Genomic DNA, 24,283 nt, shown 5'->3' with positions numbered 1-24,283 from the left:
TTGGTGGTTTCTCATCTCCTAGAAGCAAAACATGAATCTGGAGGCTGAGGCACCGCAGAGTGTGTGATGTGACCTCTCCTCTGACTTCTCTGGGGCTGTACTGCATTGGCCCACCCTGAGTTGTCTGTGTGAGCCAAGTTATTTGTCAAGCTGGTGGCCAGATGCACCAATGTAAAAGAGGTGGAAGTCTGAAAACTAAAAATAAATGGTTATTCGTATTTGAAATATAATTTATTTTAGAAGAAATTCCGGCATACAAGTCAAATTATTCCCCTACACTGCTCTAATTGCTATAATCAGCTGATAATGCAATCTACTGGCAAGATTTGCCATCATTACTATGGAGATGTATTCACTGAGATTAACTGTTCTTAAATAGCTTCTCCACTGTATTAAGAATAAAGGTGCAAAGGACTCTCATCTGCACTCTTATGTGAATTCTCATGTTGCGTATTTCTTTCTGAGTGTATGACTTCGCTTTCTGGTTTCTGTAAGGTGTAAGACATGACCTTCTGTTATAGTAATTTCTTTTCTTTTTTAGTAATTTCATTTGTTTTGTGAAAGGGAAATCGGTAGTTCTTTGTTTAGGAAGACACAAAATACCCCAGTAGCGTACCCTCCTGATTTCCGTTACTTGTGCACGTCCAGTGTTCCAGTGAGGGAGTGGACGGTCTTAAGGCGGTAACTAGGAGCAGATTATTTGGAAAAGGTGTTTGCCAGCATGTGATGGGAACAGTCACCATAGCCCTGAAAATCTTTTTCCATTTCCTGGAGCAGAGAGGCTTCTGTAGGAGAACTGTTAGAAAAGTATGCTCTTTACTGCTGTTTTTAGCATAGGAGAGTCTCTCCTAAAATCTTTCCAATGTTACGTGAGATAGATTATGGTTGTGTGGTAACGTGAATTATTTTAAATGACTGACAAGCTTAAAAGACAATTATTGTAAATAGGATATCTTTAGTAGGCCACAGATTTCATTGAAATGATTTCTGCATCTGAGATTGGTACACTGCCAATGTAAGTTTGTTGAGAGAGAAGAATTTTGCACATACCATTTTCTGATGTATTACTGCAATATTAATATTTATTTGAATGGTAATGTGTAAGTGTGTCTACTGCTTTTAAATATAAACTTGAATAAGCAGGCTGGGCTTTGCAGTGTAAACTGTGGAAGGTTTCCTTAGGCTCCTCAAAAAAACCAAATCTCATCTGTGGCACTGTCTGGGAGTTTTTATTTCCTTCTTCTAAATAACACTGAAATGAAAGACTATCGATGCCTAAGGATGAGCAGTTAATGGAAATGGCAATCTTTGTTTATTTGTCTTTCATTTAGGTATGCCACAATGTATCTTTGCATCTCTCCTGGGCCTGTGGTTGTCATTATGAAAAGCGTATTTTATTATTCCTTCATAATATTCACAGGTCTGTTAAGCCAGGTACTAAATGGTAGATGCTACCATGTTCTTTCATTAATTATTCCAATACTAGAAGAAAAAAAACGCTTGCAACATGCCGTCATGTTATGTGATGTGTGTTTATATATCCTTTTAGGATTGTAACTATACAGCAAACTGTTACTTTGTTTTGTTCGCATTAATTTATTTGCATTTACCCCACAGGTCTTGCAAGAGCTAAATCAGTTCCCAGCCATACGTACTCCAATGAAGTGGTAACCCTATGGTACAGGCCTCCAGATGTCCTTCTGGGATCAACAGAATATTCCACCTGCCTTGACATGTGGTAAGTATCGCAAAACTCTACAGAGATTTAGCTCGGATTTTCTTTAGACGCATAAAACAAATACATAGCAAGATCAGTGGTACAGGTTAAAAAACTTGCGTGCAGTAATCTGTGTGGTTCACTCAGTATCTCCCTAAAGAAATCCCCTCCTGGCACCCCACCGGCTGGCAGCTGGTACCTGCTGTTGGCACACCACTAGAAGAGCCATTGGTGCTTTGCAAGAGACTGAGTAGTTGTTGCTTGACTTTCGTAGTCTTAATGTGGTACTTGGATATGATACGATCCTTGTTTTGCAGAAGATAGACTTTTACTATGCCCATCTGTAACAAGGACAAAACCAGGATTCTCTGGGTGTGAGGATACAGCCTCAGTGCTTAATCTATTGTACTTAGGAGTAAATCAGTGTGTGACCCATCATAGTAGGTTTTTTTTCAAATTTATAGGTTTTATTTAGACCTGCAGGTTTGAGAGGGCAGTTTGATGTATACAATATATAGCACCTTGCTCCGTGTTGATAACTTTTCATCCTGTGCTGAACAAAGGTGGTGTTTGGTTTTCTGACTGTTAGAAACCAAGATGGAGGTTCTTCATTTATCCTTGTAGGTTTTAAGGTCACAGGATCTCTGTAATCTGTACAAATTCTGTAATTAGTAAGAGCTGTGTTAGTAGAAGCAATGCATGTTGATTCAAGAAACAGAAATGTGGAAAATATATTTTTCCTTACAAAGAAAGTCTCATGCTGAGATACTGATTTTTTTTGAATGTGTATTTGACTTTTTAAATCTATGCAACTCATTTCATTTAAGAAGAAAAAAATACTGAGCAAGTTTCAGAAAAATATAAAGTTTTTTTTGTAGTTTGCTGAAACATCTTTCTTTAATACAGGCAACCTAAAATTAGAATTATGATTATGTTAAAATCTAGAGGCACTGTAAGATAAGGTGAAAAGGACCATATGTTTTCATACAGTCGGTGAACAATATTTGTCAAGGTAATCTTGCAGCTTAGTACTGAAACTGATGACCTAGCAGGAATATTTTGTCGCTGAGGAAAGGAACTAAGCAGGACTAGGTTGTATTGAGTCCTGTAGCCAAGATCAGAGAATGTGGGATGAAAAGCTACATTTTCCTGAAAATCTCATCTAGTTTGTCCCCGCAGTGCTGTTAAGTCTTGACTCCTGGGGGCAGGAGTTAGATGCTGCACGATTGTTTCATTTGAAGGGTTACAGAGTATAAATACTAGAATATCAAATACTGAAGAGAGCGTTTAATATAACTGGGCCTCTGGCTGCTGTAGTTCCTTGACCTGTAACGGTAGGTGAACCAGGAGACAGGCAAAGGGAGGGTGAACAAAAAATCTCCAAGTGTGAACGTTGTGATAGTGCAGCTACACCGGAGAGGCAAAGGCAGCATCTTCTGTATCAGCTGTCTACTTTTCTTCAAACCATTCTCCACCTCACAGAGCTAAAATAATTTCTCCTTGCATCTGAGCCTCTCAGCTGTCCTAAAACTGTCCTGTTTTCCCAAAGATCGGGTTCAACCTGATTGGTGTCTTCACGAACTGTGTGCAATCTCCACATCCCATCTGCTTCTCACGGTTTGCAGTCACCTCTTTTCCCAGATACACCTCTGATACTCTCAGCAAGAAGCTCGACTTGCTTGGGGTGCGGCAGGACAACTGCATCAAAGGGTGGAAATAGCTGGGAGACATAAATAGTTCGTTCTGCTCATCATCTTAGATATATAGTTCAGTCTACAGGTGTTCAGTTTTTGAGAGTCCCGCATCTTTCTGCACGTGTGTACATACGTGTCTCAATTTGTGAAGTACAGAGAATGAGAGAATATATAGAAACTGCTAAAGAAAATTTTTAATGTTTTAGTAGAGCAAACCGCTCAAGAAATCCTCTGAAATGCTTTTTTTTTAGTCTGAAGAGACATTGGATTTTTTAATATTTTTTTAACATTTATTAAGTACAAAAATTACTGCATTTTGAAATTAAGGGGATTTTTGTTTGGGTTTTTTTAAAACTGAACAAAGGATTTTGAAACATGTTTTACTCTCACTGAAACTTTTTCCACAAAGAAAAATGGTTCACTCTGTAGTTTTATAGCTCCTATAAACAGATATTGTAACGTTCCTCCCAATAAAGATTTTATTAAAAAGTATAGTCAAACTGTATGGTGTTACTGTGATAGAGATCGAATTAAGCCGTGCAACTAATAGAAGCATTTTAAATCTATTGTAATTGCAGACTGAGCATTCCCTTCATAATCATGTTTATATTCAAATTACATGAACAGCAGGGAAGAGCAAGGAAGGACTCAAAATGCCATTTCAGCAATCCAGGTCATGTTTTTGTCTGAATTTCTATAATGATGTAAGAGTATTGAGGAGGAACACAGTAATTACATCTTCAATGATAACAATAAATGATGTTGTTTGGTACAGAGCATTTCATATAGATCTAAAAAATATCCAGTTGCTGCTCAGGGACAGAGGTGGTGAGTTTTATTTTAAATGAAAAATTATGTCATACTGCTCTCGTACTAGATTTGTAGCACTCTCAAATTTTTGCTGCCCTGTACAAATTGGAGAACTATGAAAAGCTTAGAAAAAAGCCCCAGTAATACAGTTTCTTTCACATCGCAGGAATTTATGTAGAGGCTCAGCTAGTTCCACATCAGAAATCAGATTAGAGCAAATGTAGATTGTATGTGACAGAAGAGCTTTAGGTTTTCACTGCTCCGCTTTGCTGGGTTGTCTGCGACAGCGCTTCCCGTTTGATTGCGAGAGGTGTAGTTGCACGTTAAGGTCACTTGTGCTTATTTGGCACATCTAACAGTGAGCTCTGCTGGAGCACAGGCAGGCTTGGGGCTTTATTTATACAACCGTTGTACATAGCTGGGCCATAATTACATTAAAACCACTTAGTGACTTCCCAGAGTGGGAGGAAGGGAGACGTGGAGAAACCCATCTACCATCAGATTCCAAGGTAATTTGGTAATTTGTTATCAAAAGTGTGTTTGTTGCATTAGCATTTTTATGCAATTACTGGCATTATGTCCTTATGGCAGAGAGTGCGTGCTCTCCTGTGTCCTTATTGATGATCTACATGATGACAAAACTAGGCAGCCACTTCACTAAATATTTAAACAATGTTGAGGTAGAAAGCACAGCTGTTTCTTCTGTTTAGGAAAAAAAAAAGAAAAAGACAGAGGGCTTTTGCTATAGCCGTGATAAATGACATTTCGTGCTGGTTCCCAAGGAACAGAAAGTGGGGCTCCTACTGAGTAGAAGACCAGCTGCATGAAAAAGGAGTCCAAATATTAACCACTGGACAGTGGCTGGGAAGCAGGTGGTAGAGGCTGCGAGCTATTTTTACACTTCATTTGCTGGTGTAGGGCATTAGGATAGTAACTAAAAGCTAATGATCCACGTGCAGTTTTACATTCTTCTGCATTCTTTTTTTAAATAGCCACTGGCAATAAAATAATATTAATGAAGACGTACATGCATTAGTGGTGTCAGGCTGGTGATGGAAATCAATGCGGTGGGCTTTGTGATTTACTGCTGACAGCATTTGGTACAGCGGCATTGTGTGAATGTATTATACTACCCACAACTGCATCAAAGAGTTGTGATAACCTTTGATATACCTTTTTTTTTTTTTCTCTTCTTGATGAGGACTTACTAGTAGCTAGGAAAATGGCTTTGCATTGCCTCTGGTGTAACTTGTCCTAATCCTTGAATTTTACAGTCCTTTGAAAGTCAACGCAAGGAAAAAAAGCTTCATTACGTAAAGGGTTTATGAATTACTAAAACCCATATATAAGTAATAGAGAAACCTAGGGAAAAAAAATCCCCAAATGAACCTACTGTATTTGTTCCTTACAGGAAGAATATAGTATTAGTAAATGAAGCAATTTAAACAGGTTATTAAATCCTTTTTGATTCTGGTAGTGCATGTTCTGTTACATCTGGGTTGCTTACATCAGGAAGTCACCAGGGATATTTTATTTTGAAGTGCAGCTGGCTTTAAACTGTGTTTGCTAACAGCTGGCGGTTTTTTGCATATATTGTTGGTTTGCTTTTGAAAAAATATACTCTTTTTCACAGTTCAGGTAACCTAAGAAGTTATGGGCCGTGACGTATGTTAAATTCACTTTTATTAACTAACATCAGCTATGGTTAGTGCTGTGGAAAAAATCACTTAAAACTAGGCCAGTCAAATGTTATGAAATTGCTTATTAAATCATTGTTATTTAACTTTGTAACATCTGGATTGATATACATGATTTCAGTTCTGATCTTAATTTAGAGAAGGCTCTTCATATAGAGTTTTTCTATCTATCCTGTCCTTAGAAAAATAAATGGTATTTCCAGGAACACACCACTTCCCACACATAGCCTGCTCCAAGTGCAGATTTGAGTGCTCACTGTAATTCCATGCATGCTTTCATGAATATTTGACCAATGAAGACCTATGACAGTAACTAAGATACTTATTAAGTAAAAATGGATCTTGTCTTAGACACAGGTGCACCAAATTATGGTTTTACACATGGGACATTACAAAGGCATCTTTATCCTGTATCTGTGGTAAACAGTTTGCAGTGAAAGAAATCTGAGAGCAGGAGTCCCAGTACGCCCTGAAGAAATACTGCTTGGGGCCCAAGAGAGAAAACAGCGTAGGGTAAATTAGTTCTTTTGCCCTTGATGTTCTTCATGATTATGACTTCCACTCCAAAGAAATGCTAATCTGTAGGAGAATATTGTGGTAACTGTTGAGGTATTGTTAATTAAACTTCTCTCGATGTCAGTGAGTTCTTCAAAAGTTTTGTCATCTGAATTAGCTTTTGCTTGGAAAATTCTTATGAGGTTGAATTCATAGAAACACTATGTGTGAGGAAACCATCTTGGTCTGTAGTTACTGGAAGGGCATTTCAGTTCTTTTCTAAAAACTACGTTTATCCATTTGGAACATCAGACTTACTATCACTTTTCCACTGCTATAAATATGTTTCGTGTGTGTCAGGAAAGTACCTCATAAAGGTATCTGGATCCGGAAAAGAAAACCAGGAGGAACATGTTCAATAGGACAGTACCTCATGGCAAAATGTTGCTCAAGTTTGAATATTATTTTCTTGAGCTTTTTTTGCATTCTGTTGTTACAAAACAAGTGAGTCAAATAGGTTCTTGCAAAAAGGGTTTGTGTACATTTTAATCCTTCATGAATATAATATTTCTTAATGTAGAAACTGACCATTGCTACAGAGGGTTGGGTCACAAACCAAATTTCTGGTGCCTTTGTTCCTAGGTAGTTTAATGACGCAGGTAAGAACGTGAGCACTCCTTTCGCTTGTAATTGCAGTTGCTTTAAGACTGACTGTAAATACTTTGAACTATCATACGTTCAAGTGAATTATTTTTCATTTATTGCATCTGCTTTCTGCAGAAATTTTAATGTTGTTCTTCGTCATCATGGAGAAGACATTTTGCTTCACTCGTTACTTCTCATGTGAGAACTGTAATCTGTTTGCCTTGTTGCCCCTGTTCTTTGATCGGACTGTATCTCCCATCGTATGTTATTTTTCACATATCCAAGTGGAGTGGTCATGAAAGACAAATTCCAACCAAGTTCAGCATCTGCAGTTATTCTAGCAATGTGCCACTTCAGAATTGCATAAGGAGACAAAAGTCCCTTGCTTTTCATTCCTTTCCCCCAAAATTTGTTTTCGTAGTTCTGTTCATAAGCAGGATCATATAGGAATGTGACTTCTTTTCTGAATAGTTCAGACAAGATAAAAATGTCTGTGCCCTTCCAATATATTGCATATTACTAGTGGATTTTATGGAGAAGGTTCCAATATTACTTCTTGGTGACAAATCCATAAAAAAACAAGTAGTTGGGTTTTGAGGGGCGTGTGTATGTTTTGGTTTTGTTTAAATTCTGATATATTTTACAGTATAAACTGCATGTAGTTTGGGAAACTGGAATAAAAACTACTGTTCATCTGAATTTCAGAATTCTCAGCAGAATTGCTGGAAGCAATTCCTTGGTTTTCATAAAAGCCTTCCTCCTCTGAAGCCACATCCTGCATGCTGAGAGCAGGCTTCATGACCAGATAGCAACATTGTGTGAAGATCCAGCATAAGTCTTCACTGTGAAGAACATGCTGAATGTTACCACCTGCACTGAGCCTGCTAGAAAGCAGATCTGTTCAGGGCATGAAGTTCAGTGGTTTAAAACATATATTGTAAGCATATAGGCTTTCTATAATCTTGATCTAAGTATAAACTAAAGCTTGGTTTGGAAACAATTCATTTCAGAGTGTGTCTGTAGCTTCTTTTATGGACCCATCAAGAAAAGCTGGAATATTAACTGAAGGAAGCAACCCTAATCATCTTTCTTACATTATGTCTCACCAAAGCTTTTATGTTTTGTGGGTTGTTTTTTTTTTTACCATATTGAAGTACAAATAGGCTGGAGATTCTTCTGGTCACGATAATGATCTTTGTTACACTGAGGCAGGAGTGTGTATTCTTAAACCAAAAATGTAAAACCAATCCACTAGTAAGCAAGTTAATGTTAAGGGAATACCCTCTTGAATTATAAAAGCTGTGCAGGAAAAAAAATGCAGTTTCCTGAGGCATCCAACTTCCTTTTTACAGGCTCATTTACTATGTCAATTCAAATGCAAGAGTACCTCATTTAGCTGTGCTATTAACTGTTACTCTGTATAAGGTTGTGTGGTGACAGCCAGAGTCCCAGGAAATTAAGCAGGACAATAGAAGAGCAATATTAGATGGTATGGCCACATACGGTCTCATCAATACATCAATAGGTTTAGTCACGCTTTTTGTCATCAGAGGGTAAGCCACCCATTTCAACATTAAATGGCTGTCACTTTTATTTTGCAAGGTTATCCTATGCTGTTCCATTGGAAGGATCTCCGAATGAAGTCGCAGCATTTGGCTTGCTTATTTAAAATCAGAAGTCCTATAAAGAGAGTAGGAAAATCTGAATCAAAGACACTGAAATATATTTGGCTAATGTTCTTTTGTCACAAATTATTTCTCAAGTGCTGCCTGAAAATGGCATTGTGTGCTGAGTGTGCACAAATGATACATAAATAACATACCCTTAGAGATGCATGCACATTAAAGCCATGTTAATTGGTTGTATTCCGTATTTCAAGAAGTAATCTTTGCATCATATAAACTAGGGACGGGAGTGATCTGTGACATCATCTTATCCACCCTACTGTTAATGCGAGTCTGTTCCCTGAAGAATATTCTTAAGTGTTTCAGCTCGTCTAGTTTTACACGACTGTAACTGTGGAGCTTCCAGTCCCTTGGGAGGCTGGGCTATAACACAATTGTCCAGTGTCTTTCTCTGACACTCACCCTAAAATTTTTATTTCCCAAAGGCATTCTGCTATTTCTAGTTATACTATCTTGGATTTACCTACATTTCTGGGAGCCATTAAAATCCTAATCAGTTGTACTTTGTCCTTCGTTTTGCATAATTTTAAATACAGAGTCATCACATTCTCCTTGTCCCTTGTGTTTCCTTGTAGCCAAGAATGACATCGTTCTCTTAATTTTTCCTTACAAACTAGTTCATCTGGCATGAAAATAATTTTTGCTTTGCTCAGAAATCTCTCTAACCTTTTTAATAGTTTGTGAGGTCTACAAAAACAAGACTAAATTTCAAGGCCTTGTAGAGGCTTTATTTCTTTTCGTGTTCAGTGGCTGTGCACTTACGGTTTGTGATGCAGGGATCCTATTATAACCTCAGTTTGCTGTGAGCCTAAAATTCACTGATATCCCTAAGACATCTAAAATACAATCCAGCCATCTTGAAGCCTTTATGTGCTGTTATGGCTTTCCAAGTATTTTCTATCAGTTCAATGTCATACTTTTTTTTTCTTACTGTATTTTTTTTTAGTATTAATTTAATCTTCTCTTTCTATGGACTTATTCTTCAATGTGCTGAACACTATAAGCTTTGAAACCATGCAAAAGCTTAATTTTCAAGTGGGGCAAAGGGAACAGCAGTCCTCCAGCTCAGACCTTGAAGGTTGTTTATGTTTCTCTCCTAAATGATTTTAAGAACCTTTTGACTTTTCTACTAGTTGTTTATTTAACTCCAGTACTCTTTCACTCTCATTTCAGCTTGAGACTAGATGGAGTACTAGGTTACATGAGAGTCCGAGACATGTAATAGGATTCTTCTTTCCAAGCAGGAAATCTTTCTTCAGTAGTATTGTTTGCAGTTCTTACCTGATTTTTGGCTCATACTTGTGTCAGACCCTCTAAAACTGGAAAATTTTGTAAATAGATTATGCGAAACGTTATTAAAATTTGGCAAAATCTTCTTGTTGCCTTTACAGCATTTCTGTTCAAACAGCTAGCTGAAGTTTCTCGGCAGATAGCAGTACGCGCCCTCAAACGATACACTGGTTTAATCAAATGCCTGTTTTCTGGTTGCAAGAATAGAACTCTAATCCTGTTTTCTTTAGACTAAATTAAATTGTTTTATTTCTCATCTCAAATAAATGGCTTCTGACTGAAATCTTGAATTTTTCCTTGCCTGAGATCCCGATACTGTTTATAAGTATTTGACTAAGATATATTGTGCCTATCTGTGCCTAATGAAGCACTAACCAGGCTAAATGATGAATGGCAGTTTAATCAATTCAGTTCATTTGGTAACCAGCAGAAGCATATGGAGCATAAATTTTAACCTCTCTTTTATAAACAACTGAATTATTCTAAAATTTGACCAGAACTGTGCTTTCCAAAGTTTTCCTCCACTTTTTCAATGCCTGAGGAGAAACTTTGCTTAATTTATCTATGCTTTGGGACACAGAATTAGAAAATAGTGATGTATGTTTAATTTTCTTCTTCAAGAAATTTGACTATCAATTCTCATTGTCCTGGAACGTAAAAATATTTCATTATTCAGTAGTGGTCAAACCCTTCAGAAATGAGTAAAGCATGGGTTGTGTGCCAATAACCTTAGTTAAGTGGTATCTATAAATACTCAGCCCCAGCTTTAATGAAAATATACAATCTATTTTCATTAAGTTGTTTTATTCTAGAACCACTTCCTCACCAATATATGTACACATTTCCCTAAAATTAAGTGCTACTTTCTGAACACATCATCACAATGCATAAGCAATGAAAAGGTATGTAATTACTACGTTCCAAATAATTTACTTCTAAAAACAAAGTTAAATTAGAGGTTATTGCTCAGATTTTCTAACACAGAAACACAACTCAGTTTCAGGGAGAGGTGGTACCATAGTTAGTTTTGCAAATTCTTGATTAATTTTGATAGATATTTTGGGTTATTGAATAGGCATTTCTTTTGAGTGAAGGTTTTTTTGTGTAGTTACTTACACAGACATGGTTATCCAGCATATGTAGGTGTTTGCATGCGGAAGTTGTAGAAAAATGTAATTGAACAGGTTAAAATATATAATCAAATGCAAATTTTGCATCCTGTTAGTAGCCAAGGGGGATGTTTTCTCTTAAAATTGTTTTTTCTGAGGGAACAAGCAACTCCTGAGCTCTCTTCATTCAGAAAAGGTTCAAGTGCAAGTTTGTAATTTCTCTTGCTTTTCAGATGCAGGAAATCCACAGATTTTCTGAAATTTGAGTTAAAGAATCACAGAAACTTTCCTCAACTTTTGAGAATCCATTCTTTGTGTCGTAGTTAGCATGTCTCAGATTTATTTTCTTCCCCTCTGATTACCCAATACTTCTGCTTAACTGAGTGATGAGGAGGACTCATGTGAAGTACCTTTTGTAAGAGACCAGAAACAGGAGCTATAATGAGGCGGCTATCGCAGCGGGGAGAGGAGGGAGCCCGTGGCTGCTCAGCTCGTCACAGCACCTCTCAGCCAGAGCTCCTGGGGAATGGGGTCAGCAGCCCCCCAGAGCTGTGGGCTTCAAACTTCCTTCTTTTATGCTGGAAGAGGGGAGAAGAAAGCCCAAGCAAGCCCATCCCAGAAGTCATCTGCATTTGGGCAGTAGCTTAGTTCAATGGCTGTGGGCAGCCACGTGCCCTTTTCCTTTTCACTCATTTTTTCCAGATTCTCCTCCCATGCCAAACCCTTCCAGTGTGCCTCCATGCCACAGTCCTTTACCCATTCAGCTTCTCCCAAGGGTGCTCTCTCACTGCCATTCCCACATCCCCAGAATTTATTTGGGAGCATGAGTATGCTGCTTGGGAAGCACTCGTACAAACAGAGAGCAACTGCTGTGCCTTTATTGGTCTCACCAGCTACCATCCATATTCCTGCTACTTCCACACTTGCCTTCAAACACCTGCGAAGTATTCATATGTATACATTGGTTTTAGTAAATGCACATGCTTGTCCTTCAGCCTGTTGTTGATTTTAATAAATAAATAAATTCTATTCAAATACTGGTGATGGATACAAAAGCACTGTTGCTGGCCATTTAATCTATAAGAAATCTTTCTAACATTGCATACTTTCTTTTTCTCTTTTTTTTCCCTCTGTAGGGGCGTGGGTTGTATCTTTGTAGAAATGATTCAAGGGGTTGCTGCTTTTCCAGGAATGAAAGACATTCAAGATCAACTTGAAAGGATATTTCTGGTGAGTTATTTATTGCAGAAGTAATGAGCCTAAGACAGCAAAGGATTGATACATTCACAAATGTCTTTGTGTCAGGAATTAAATTACTGATAGACCCAAGGATCAGAAGCCTAGTCCTCAAGCTAGATGCAGTTTACTTGATATATTCTTGAAGACTATGTAATAAGTTCAGATGCAAATTTTTTCAATTAATATTTTTCAAATAATCTACAGAAAGGATTTTGTACAATTGTGGAAAAAAGCATTCCAAATGTAAGGCAATGGAACTCCAGGCAATTTGTCATCCTGACTTTGCAAGCAACCAAAACTGATGACTCTGGCTGGTGCTCTATTATGCAAATCTTGTAATGACAATTGCAAGTATTTTTTTGTGAGATAGACATATAAAGGAAAAGTAAGATAGGAAATGAGGTGAGAAACAGAATGGGAAATGAGAAATCCTGCTTATACTCAAATTCAACAGGAGTCCTTGACTACTGCCTCTGCAGCCTGGTTGGGCCCTTCATAAGGTATATGGGTAGCTCATAGGCACTGATGACATATCCACGTTGGGAGTCAAAGAAGAGGTAATTTATACCGAGCATAAACCATCATTTACACATTTTTCTTTCAAGGGTTGTGTGCGGGTTTTTGTGATTTTTTTTTTTTTAATTTTTTTTTTAAACTTGCTCTTTCTCCCATTTTGCTCTGGGTTTGACAATTTCCTTTCAAAAGGCTCAGCAACAACTTATCTTGACTCCCTGATAAAGGGGTTCATTTACTCTGATGCCTGCTGGGAGCTGTGCTGTGGTGGAGTGGGTTTGTTGAGGGAAGCTCACCCAGATACTAGCCAAAGTGGCTCCTGGTACAGTGGGGTGGCCATCGGGGAAAGTATTGCAAGAGCAGCTGCTTCCCTCAACCCAGCAATTTCTGTTTTGCTTCTGACCACAAATTCAGAAGGGAAGCATCAGCATACCCTTGCTTTTAAAGGTTATTTTGTTAGTAACCATTTATTTCAAATGCAGAGGATTTATTTGGGATTCATTTTTGGCCCATGGGGAGGGAAAGAAAGTCTTTCATAATGTGTTTATAAAATATACATTCTTCATTTTACTCAGACTTGCTTGTACTATATCTCCTTTGTTGAGACATCAGGGAATTTAGCAACTGCTTTTAGGAGTGGCTCAGAAAAAAATATCTCTCTAAAACAAGACCTTATTTGATTGTGAGATAAAAATATCTCATTTTCTGTAAAGTATTTTGTTATTCTGCCCGCTTGGCTAATACCCTGAAAAATTCTGTATTGTGGAAAAATAGCTGTGCTGCAATGTACCCAAGGAGCAGCAGTTCTGAGCAGTTCCTGTGACGTGTCTAATTGCTTCGCTTATTCGCCAGCTTGTGTATTTTAAGCTAGCAACTTCTGAGCCAGTTCTGGGGTTTTGCTTTCTGAAATTATTATGCTTCTCATTTATTGGGATGAAATTTCCTCCTTATTTATAGAATGTGAAATTTTGAAAACAATTAATTCCTCTTTGGGGCTTCATCTCATTTGTTGTGGTAGAATTTTAGTGAGTATTTTTGCTGTGGAAATTAAGTAGACTTCTAACACCAGAAATCAGTGCTCCCTTTAACGGAACCTTTTTGCACTATGTTGTATGAAATTGTATGAGATGATAGTGCAAAAGGTGATAGGGATAGGTATATTATATAAACCTGGGTTTGTATGCCTTTTGTAAACCTTTTGTATATTCCTATTTTCTTTTCTCTTCCTTATCCTCACAATTTTTTGTGTGTTAAAATGCCAAGATAAATACAGCCCGGGCTGAGTTTTGAGGCCTGCCAAATTTTTTTAAATTCTGTTTTAAAACAACTGCAGCTGCAAATAATGAGAATAACACTGAAATAACGAGGAGTAATTCATTGATACTGTTTCTTTAATTTAATCTTTTACAGACCTTCAAATAAAAAAATAAAATTTTGGACTGGATAGTTTTATGGTCTGTTGTAAATCAGAGTTAATTTTTAAATCCCAATTAATTAGGCTTTCTAATGGAAGTGTTTAGTTACCCTTAGCTAAATAATTTCAGTGAGTGCCTTCCTAATGTACTCTAAGCATCATTAAGAATTTAAGTTATCTATTTAAAAGTCATAAAACAAAGGATTATTCCTGTTTGATTTTGTATTTGACCAGAAGGATTTAATTCATTCATTCTCCAGTGAATCATGGATAGTGTGGTACTTAATAGTGCCACAGTACAAAATTAATCAGGTGGTTATACCAGAGAACTAATACAATTAACTCCCATGCACTGAGCACTTACACAGCTGTGAAAGGAACAGATCACCCAATAAAAGACTTTTCCACAAAGTCTTCCCGTAATTCACATTTTCAACATCCAACAGTGATGGTTTTCTTGTAACAAAGGGTAGTCTTCTGAAAACGGTGTACAGTCCACCTTCACACTTATCCTTTTGTTCTATAGTCCTCTGCTAAAATACACAACTTGCCAGGACAGCTGTATCAATCTGTGTCGTGTCTGTTGCCATTGTTAACAGTCATAGTGACACATCCATAGCACAGGAGGCCAGGTGGCAGCTCCAGGCTTTTACGGAATCAGTTACATTGTAGTAAGAAAGTCACAAAATGCTAAGAAATAATAGTCAGGAAAAGTGAACAAAATTTAACGTGAATAACAGTTTAAAATTCTTAAATAGCTGTTTGATTTCCTATTGTATAATTTCTCATTATTATGTAAATGAAATTTAAAATAAGTTGTAAGTGTGCTGTTTCAGCGATTATTAAGTGGAAGTCAAAGAGAGATTCTCCAAATGCTATTGCGTATCTCTACCATTGGCATTCTTCACATATCTACGTAGCAGGAGTAGATGCAACCCAGCACACCACATACGTTTCTTCCTCGTTATGATTGACATTTATTTATGTTTACTAACGGCTTGATTAAGTGACTGTATATAATAGATTAGGAACAGAGATTGATCTTTCAGTTTTGTTTAAATTTTTTTTCGGTTTTGTTTTAACTTTTTAAGCTTGTGTTTCCTGACTTGTATTGTTTTAAACATTTGAACACTGAATCTCTATTTCTGTTAGAGCAGCTGTTTATAATAAGCATTCTCAGGTTCCATTACTGCAATAGGCCTCAATAAAATAGCAAGGACTCATAAATCAGAATCTCTTCTAAGAATTGGACCGGCACTTAGAGATGTTGATGAACGAGCAAGCTGCAAGTTGGTATTGTTGCACTTTGGATCTGATAATATGAATTCTTTTTCCCACCTTTACTTAAAAGTGTGAATAATCGCTTTTAAAAAAACTATACTTACTAAATAAAATGGAAATCACACATATAAGTAGGTTAACAGTGAATAAAATGTCTTAATGCAGAGGTGATTTGCTTAAATCAGGATATTATTGCATCTTTGTTCCTACTTTTTTCCTACATATTGGAACTGAGGTTATTTTCTGGATAGAACTGCATCATAGAAAATAAGAGAGAAAAGTGTAATTACAGCCTTTAAGAGCTAACAAGTCTTTTGCCTTGAAGTATCAAATTAGTGATGTGTCATCATCATTTCCAGCACAACTGAGAAGACCCAGCAAAAACTACTTTGCCATTCTTTGCGACAAGCAGCTTGAGGTTCTGTTGCAAGGTGCTAGGTCTGATGGACCAACAATCTGATACAGTAATCTCAGCACTTTTATTTAGTCTTGTAATATGCGTGTAAGACAGGATGAAGCTTCGATCAAGTACGCATTGAATGGTAAAACCATGGGAATAGGAAAACATGTGTGAGGCAATCTGTTAAATCAAAATAAAACTACACAAAATTGGGAAATATTGTTTGGCTTCTGATATGGAGTAGCTAAGATCTTTGAGTAGTTTATTCCTCTTCATAATTTGTGAGCATACATTTCTTTAGATGCAAACTTTGAGGTTTTCTGCATCAAGGAGAACCTGCCGTTGTAAATAAGCTTTAATTAGGTCTAGAAGTAAAAACCGCACCAAATGCTTTCAAGCCAGCCCTGTACGGTGGAGAATTGACAGCTCCTTGGATCTGGTGATGATCAGCGTGAATTAATTGAGTGTTAAAGCTGATTACGCTGAGAAGCCTGCACTACTCCTGTGCATGCCTTACCCTGAGGCACACTAGAGGAACCAACTTGGTTACAGCTCTGATTTTGATATAAGGATATGCTTTTATACTTGCTGTTCTTAACACATTCAAAACAGATCAGAGTTTAGTTCCTTGTGCTAGCTTAATTTTTCTTCTGGAGAGATTTTTTTAAGTAGGAAGGTATTTCTGTCTTTTCCACTTTACGTGAGGTTTCTGAGAGCCACTATAGATCAAAGTGAATTTTCCTCCCAGGCTCCAAAGCCTTCCCAATAAGGGAATAATCAGTGCGTTGGCTGAACTTTAGTCTTGGTGCCAGCTAGACTGAAAATTACATTTCACTGCAAGAATAATGTACAAAAAGTTCTCCTGATACTTTGTAGATCTCTGCACAGGCAGGACAATGGCATTTAAATGCTATTTTATCTGTAAATGGGCATTCGCTCTGGTTGTGGGATGCACGCATGCTGCAGGAGCCTCATGCTGCAGGTAACGTGGCACGGTGGGAGTTTGCAGCCAGAAGCTTCTGTCTTTCCTGACACGCATATTGCAGAAAGCTGAGGACTCCTCTCTGGTATTGGATGCTATTGCTCCGTTGGGTGCCATAATGCACAATATTAAAAAGTAATTAAAAGAGAACAATAACCATTTGTTGAGCCCAGCAGCCTGGTATGCCAAAGGGTGACTCCAGAAACGCTAGCTTTCCGCATGGAGATGTACAGCAAAGACTCGCAAGCGTTTGCCATTTCAGATAGATATGAAAAATGGCATTTTCCTTTTAAATGGGAATGGAAATGTTACTTCTGGTATTGGAGATTTAAAAGGCTAGCAATACTTTTTCTTTTATATGCATATACATACATAAATATGTGACTGCACGCCTGAAGTGTCTTGTATCATGTAACGCCAGCAAGTAGTGTTTCCTCTGCAACTCTAGTGTTAACAGGCGTTTGTGAAGCTGTGGAGCTTTCTCCCTGTGGTTCTGTATCTGAAGGTTTGCTTCTTGTCACTGACATCTTCTAAAGCCTGAAATAATACATTTTATCATAGAATCACAGAATGGTTTGGGTTGGAAGGGACCTCAAAGAGCATCTGGTTCCAACCCCCCTGCCATGGGCAGGGACACCCTCCACTAGACCAGGTTGCCCAAAGCCCCATCCAACCTGGCCTTGAACACTTCCAGGGATGGGACATCCACAGCTTCTCTGGGCAAACAGGCCTCACTTTCATTTAAGCTTATGATGGACCCGAATGAACCACGCTTTCTGGTACGTTAACAACATCTTTTGTTACTTAGCGATGCTAAACCCAAGGGCAGAGTACTTTTAACTTTTGGGTTTTGAAGTTCATATGAATCTGGTTGGAGAAAAAGTCTTCATCTTCGTAAAATAGACAGTTCTTGCTTAGAGGGGGAAAGTTTTCTATAAACAGCTTGTGTTTTCCTCCCATCTCTCTCCAATTTCCTCCCACCGATGACTTCATGAGGAAAACGAGGGGTTTTTTTGAAACTCTGATTAAGTAGAAACCTGACTGCTGAGTTCTATCTTCTATAACACGGCATGTAAGTAGAATGAGAGAAGTGCAGTGATTATATTCTGCTAATGAATTTCTCTCTGCTTTGCTTTTTTATAGCAATATGCAAAATATTTCACTTCTCTTGCGTACCACTGAAATTAATTAAATAAATAGCAGGCTTCTTTACCTGTGGGTCTTCTCTTTGAAGTTGTTAGCATTTATTCAGTATTTTACAGCAGTTGCCTGCAGGTTTTGCGTTGATATCACTTTTACAAGGTTCCTTTCTGGGTTTTATGTCTTATGCCAAACTTTAAATAGAAGTAATTCTAAACTAGGCAAGTATGAGGTGAATTTACCTTTAAAATGATCTTTAAAAAACAAATCTTGTATGTGTTCATGCTTTGTAAAGGATTTTGGATTTTTAAGAGTTCTTTTTAAGGAGTTTCAGCTCAGTTTTAGCTCTCAAACTGCACTATATTGTCTTCTGTATCACTGCGTGTGTAGTCTTTTTCCCTTATAAGAGTGTACAAGGTATTTGATGCTAATTTGCGTTTACCTCTTATAAAGAACTCCTGTCCTCATCATGGCTGAGTAGCCATAGTCTGTGCTGTTCTTCGCCTTATATCATTAAACCCATATAGTATTGGGCAAACAAACTAGGCCTAGTATTTAAATATAGCAATCTTGTAAAAATGTAGGAAATTTTCTTGAGTAATATTGCCTATGTGTGTCTGGAAAGGAGGCTTTAAATTGAAGTTATATCTTGCAGTATATTAATATTTCTTTTAGAAAAGGGGACATGTAACCTCCCATTCATCCATGTTTAAAGTCATAAAAATACCCAGCAGTATATGATGGACACTTGCCAGGGGAGCTACTAGCTGGTAGCAGGGACAGAAGAGGAGAGGAGATAATAAATGATGTGTAACCCCATCCTTGACTTTCAATGTCAGGCCAGCCAGTCACACAACCTGATGCGCATCGGTGTCATCTTCTGCTTGTGAGAAGATGTTCCCATCCAGCTGGCTAATTCTGAGCAAACCTCCAAGTGTGGCTGGGATTGCAAGAGCTTGGCTTATTATCAGCTTGGTAGTGCAAAATGTGAAGAGTAATTGGCTATCAGAAAAAGAAAACAAATTAAGATATGGTTCAGTGGAAAACAATGGCTTTGTGGTTTTCTTTGGAATCAGAATGTTTCTTTAGTATCTGCCATATTCAGTTGCTGAATGAGAAATGGGCTGTAATTATAAAGAAGCATTGTTTCTTTTCCAGGCTCGCCTCTGGCCTTCGAGAGGGTGGTTACAGGCAATACATTGAAAAAAATGTGCTGAGACTCAGCTGGTGTAAATCAGTGCAGCTCTGTTTACTTACACTGCTGTACACCTTTGCAGGCACCTTCCTTGTTGGCCCCAAAGACCATAGAAATAGGTATTGTTTTTCCCACGTAAAATCTCTCTCTGTACAGTTTGTGTCCACGTGTGTTAGGGAGCTGTAACTGCAAACATTTTTGCATGCAGGTGACACTGAACAGAAATGCAGTTGCAAGCAATTTGTGCATATTACAAGCCGAAGCCCATTCTGAACAAAAGCATTGGTCTGTTATCCAACAACTTATGCTGCAAGATAATATTGTGCTGTATAAAAGCACAGGCCCATTCATAAACCTGCTCTGATATGCTGCCTTTATTTACTAGGGAAGATAATAAATGATCAGACATCAAACAGTCACAGTGCTTTCTCTTTCCATTTTGTAAATAAAGGAACACTGTTTAATACACTTGAATCTTCTCTTTTCCCTTTCCTCTTTTACTTGTGTCTGAATTGCACATCACATGCCAAAAGCAGGTTTTCTGAAGAGCATCTTGATTGCCAAAATTGTTATATTGTTTATATTATATATTGTTTACAATCTGTAGCTCAAGTTCAAACATCCTTAAAGTTGAAAATGTCTAAAAATCAATGTGAGGCAGTTTTAGATGCTGATTTTAGGGACAGGTTATGAGAATCTAAGATTGATATGCCTTACTTGTCTGCACATGTTTCTTGAAAGACTTCAAGAATAATAGCTGATTTCTTCTGCCCTCCTAAGAACTCGTAAAAGTATATAGCTTTTTTTATCACGGTATCTGGGGGAAACATCCCTTTCAGCCCATGCACGTGACAGAGGTACCACTTGCAGCAGGCCTAATTTGAATAAAGGTAGACTTTAATACCTGTTTTAGTGTTTCCTGAATCAGTGCCCTAGACTAGGTATTTAGCAAGACGCTGAGCACTTGCCATAAGATTGAGTCTCTTCAACTCTCACTGCCATTTACACAAGCTGCTGATCCTCAGTATCTTCCTGTAAGCTAAATGTAAATTTTCAGATAAGCTTGGTGATTTCAAGAGGTTTGAAGTTTTCAAAGGCTAACATTAATCCACCTTGATTAGGAGAGCTGCTTTTCTAGTTCATTAAATATCTATGGTGAAATAATTTAGGCATTTAATTTCATGTATGTTGAAAACTTTGTGTAATGTCATCTGAGTTTTAAATATGCATATAAAAATGCTGTCATGCGATTTCTATGTGTCTACTGTTTGTGTGTTGCCATTACTTAGGTGACTTACACAAAGAAAATCAGAAGGAATGCATCTTCCCTGATTTTTTTAATTCTAATTGGATTTTTTTATTATTATTATTACTGTCTCTTTATTATCAGAGAAAAGTAACCAACAGGAAAAAAGCTGTATTAGTTTGAAACTGCCTTGAAAAGTACTGGACAGAATCAATATTAAGAAGTAGGAAAAGGAAAGAAAAAAGGCTACAGAAATGGAATATATTCTATTTCATAAGAAGGTGTCCAAAAAATAGAGGCCTCATACAGGAATCAAGAGTAGGAGCATCACCTGACTAGGATCTTAATGCAGTAGGTATTCTCAACCATTTGAGTGTGAAATAAATAGGGCAGGTTTTGAAGTATACAATGTTATGTTTCATTCTTGTTGCTTTGGTTCTTCCTTCCCCATTCATCTGAGTGCTCCATTTAAAATAACTTGGAGGCCATAGGAAAACTGGACTCTCTAGCTGTCAGTTACAGGAAGGAAAATGTCCCATGTTCACTATTTGTCTTTAGAGTGCACATGTATATCACTGCGTAGCAGTATTTCTGGCAATTGAGGTCTATTTCCGAGTACATCAGAGAGAGCTAATAATATGTTTTGTGAGAACATAATGAGAATTCTTCATGGTGCTTTTTCAGGGCACAACATGATCCAAATGGCCATGGTGTAACCTCTGAAACCTGTCAGTGATGGAGCAGAACAGTAAAATCAGAGGGAATGCAGCCAGGGATTTTGTAAATCCTTTAGTTATCCTTCATGTCTCATTTTGGTGTGCTTCTGTGCAACACATTGCCCTAATTACTTAAAAAGCCACCTTAATAATTTGGTTGTTGGAGATCGCAGGCATTTTGGTATAGTCTGCTTTGGTCTGATGACTGAGCTATTTGGTTAATAACATTGCTATGCTGCTGGACCGGCGGGTTAGTGTGTGCTGGTATTGCTCCTTGCTCTTGGAAAGGCAGAGGTAGAGATGAGGTCCTGCTGACCTCGCTGCATCATATCACTTTATCAGCTGCTCAGCAGTTCAAAGCAGGGTCATAACTGTAGCCAGGGCAAATCCTCTTTTGTTTGTTTTATGGTGCTTTTCGTGAAATCCCTGCAATACCCTATTCTGTAAAAAAAATAATTTATCACGCCAGTGAATGTAGCTGAAAATGAAGGATAGTGAAACACCTGTTTCTTACTAGAGTCATTGCTTCTTTGGGCTTCATTTACTTTCAGTAAAACATACTTTCAGTGCAGCTTCCTACCACTTTTGCTTCATATTATCTTATTCTTGCTAATGCTTTCATGGTTTTGTTGCTTTTGCAGCCTTTTAACTAGCTTAATGATAACATCGTGCTGCTCATCTGCATTCCTCACATAGTCCAAGAGATCAGCTGTGCCTATGCTTTTGAGAGGTTGTTTTTTCTCTCTGATAACTTGTGTAGTTAGTTACTCTTGTTTCATTGATGGAACACCTCCCTTTCTACTAATTCAGTGAGATCTTTAAAGTTTACTTCTGAAATGTTATGATTTGCCTTTTAATAGCAACATTGCTCATGTCAAAGAATTCATGTAGTCATTTTACTGTTCTTGTACCTGATCCCCCATCATTTTTCAGCCTTTGTGTCACCAATATTTTGGGCCATGCATTTTTGTGGAACTTAATGTATTGGGGGTGGGGGATAAGAAACTGTAACTCCATTCTTTCTCTTCCTTTCCATCATTATTGACTACTAGTGGTACTGAAGCTCTTTGTCGTACGTCTGTGCAAATTTTCATTTATGTATTTGCATATCCTATTTATTTATCCTTTTCTCTATCTGGTTTGGTTGGTTTGTTTTTCTGAAAAAGAGTGGACCATGATATGCAGGTGTTAAGCAGCTCCAATCTTTTGAGGATTTGCCTTCATTCATTCACACTTCATCACTGATTGTTTTAGTGTGAGCCCCCTCGCTTCCTTTTGGAGCTGTAAGCAGTATGTTCTCCAAATCCTGCCCAGTCCTCGCAGCTCCCTCTTCCAGTGAGTACAGAGGAACAGTTCCAGCAGCTCCAGGGAAGTAGTTCCCTTTTGGCCAAAAATGAGGCAGCTAAGAACAAGGATTGCCGCTGCAGCTGCCCTGCACGTGGCTTAGAGCAAGTTTAAGTGGAGACAGGGGATGACTACATCCTAATCCCTCCAGCCTGGTGTTTTTGAGAGCTCAGAAGTCATGGGCAAAGTTACTGAGTGTACTAATGTCAAAGCAAACAAACAAGTTCACTGAAGCTGGGAGTGCAGCTGCCTCTTCCAGTTAAGCAACACCTGCTTTCACCTTCATTTAAATAAGCAAAATGAAAAGTCTCAGGCCACCTGCCAGCTGATTGTTAAAGCCACAGCTGCTAAACGAGCAATAAATGGTTAAATCGCACAGTTTCCAATTTTCAGAAAATTTGAGCGTCTCAAAATTTGGCATTCTTTCAAAACCCGCTTCTGATGTCTACATTTTGGCACGTACCTCGTGGTGTCAGGAGAATGAACCCATTCCTTTTACTGGACTTGCAAGGAAATGGGTAAAGAAGATGTCAGGAAAATGGGTAGATGCTATAGTGAAGACTTCACTGGAAACCTCCAAAGTGCTCTGGAGCGAGGTGTGCTAGCTCACTACGCTGCCATGGAGCATATGGGTTCTGTTCAGCCAAACCCTCCCCATTGATCTTACTGTCTTCTGGCTGAGAATGAGTATCTCTCTGGGATTCTGCCCCAATCCCACTTAAAATGTCTGAGCTGCTTTTATAGCCAGTGTCTCTCCATCAGAAGTAGGCTGACATTTCCCCTGTTTTTAGGAGGAGGAAAAAAAAAATCTATACTACTTAGAGACTTCCATTTTTCATTTGGCTGGCTTGCCCTGTTCCTATGATTCAGAAGGGTAGTCAGTGGTATAAAACTCTTGCTTTTTTAGCAGCAAAATACTGCTGTTTGGAATGAATACACCAAACATCATGCTGTGGTTTGTTGTAGGAGGCACGCTTGAAACTGAATCACTTGAAATGGATTTTTAGTGATAAGGTTAGACATTTTTAAAAGCGATTTGATTTGGGAATTCTGCTAAGATTCAGTGTAGGAATCAGCAGGATATTCAGACATATAAGAGTGCTCTTATATCTACCACATATACCCAACACAATTGGAGCTCATTATTAATGCACTCACTGTTTCAGAAATATTGTAACACCTGGACCTGCACATTCTTCAAATGGCAGCATGACTGGCTGCCTTCATTTACTGCAGATTGAACAAATGGTTGCTAAAAAAAACTTGACAAAATACCCACTGCTTCACTGGGCTCCATGTGGCTGCACGAATGTATTCAAAATTGAGATTATTGCAAGATCAAGACCTTAGTTGGCAAAATAAGGAGTTGGAAAACTTCTGGATAATCTGATCTGATTCTACTATCATGCTGTTCTGTGATGCTGAGCACCAGGACTAATATATAGGTCTCAGTATATGTTACCTCCCCAGGATTTTTTAGGTGAGAAAAAGAATTTTCATGATAGTACTTTTGGTTTTTTTCAGACAGTGAGCTCAGCCGCTTACTTAGCCCAGCTATAATACTCCAACTGCCTTAGTACAACCTCTTTCCTCCCCACTGCAAATGTATTTCTGTCACGTAGGCGGCACATGTCATGAGCTTCTATTGTGCTGTGCGTATGCTATTCCTTG

The 24,283-nt window shown here is 38.0% G+C and overlaps 1 protein-coding gene across 6 annotated transcripts in view; it reads left to right on the top strand.

The window, feature by feature from the left end:
* Positions 1 to 24,283, top strand: part of CDK14 (cyclin dependent kinase 14) — a 322,044-nt gene that overhangs the window by 180,643 nt on the left and 117,118 nt on the right. For all 6 annotated transcript variants that reach the window (XM_054815554.1, XM_054815552.1, XM_054815558.1 and 3 more), the window contains 2 exons: positions 1,618 to 1,738; positions 12,279 to 12,372. In XM_054815554.1, the coding sequence (XP_054671529.1) occupies positions 1,618 to 1,738; positions 12,279 to 12,372 (215 nt within the window). The remainder of the gene's footprint in view (positions 1 to 1,617; positions 1,739 to 12,278; positions 12,373 to 24,283) is intronic.

This window comes from Grus americana, chromosome 2, assembly GCF_028858705.1.
Source record: "Grus americana isolate bGruAme1 chromosome 2, bGruAme1.mat, whole genome shotgun sequence".
NCBI classification, from domain to species: domain Eukaryota; kingdom Metazoa; phylum Chordata; class Aves; order Gruiformes; family Gruidae; genus Grus; species Grus americana.
This window is presented reverse-complemented; position numbering and strand designations above follow the sequence as displayed.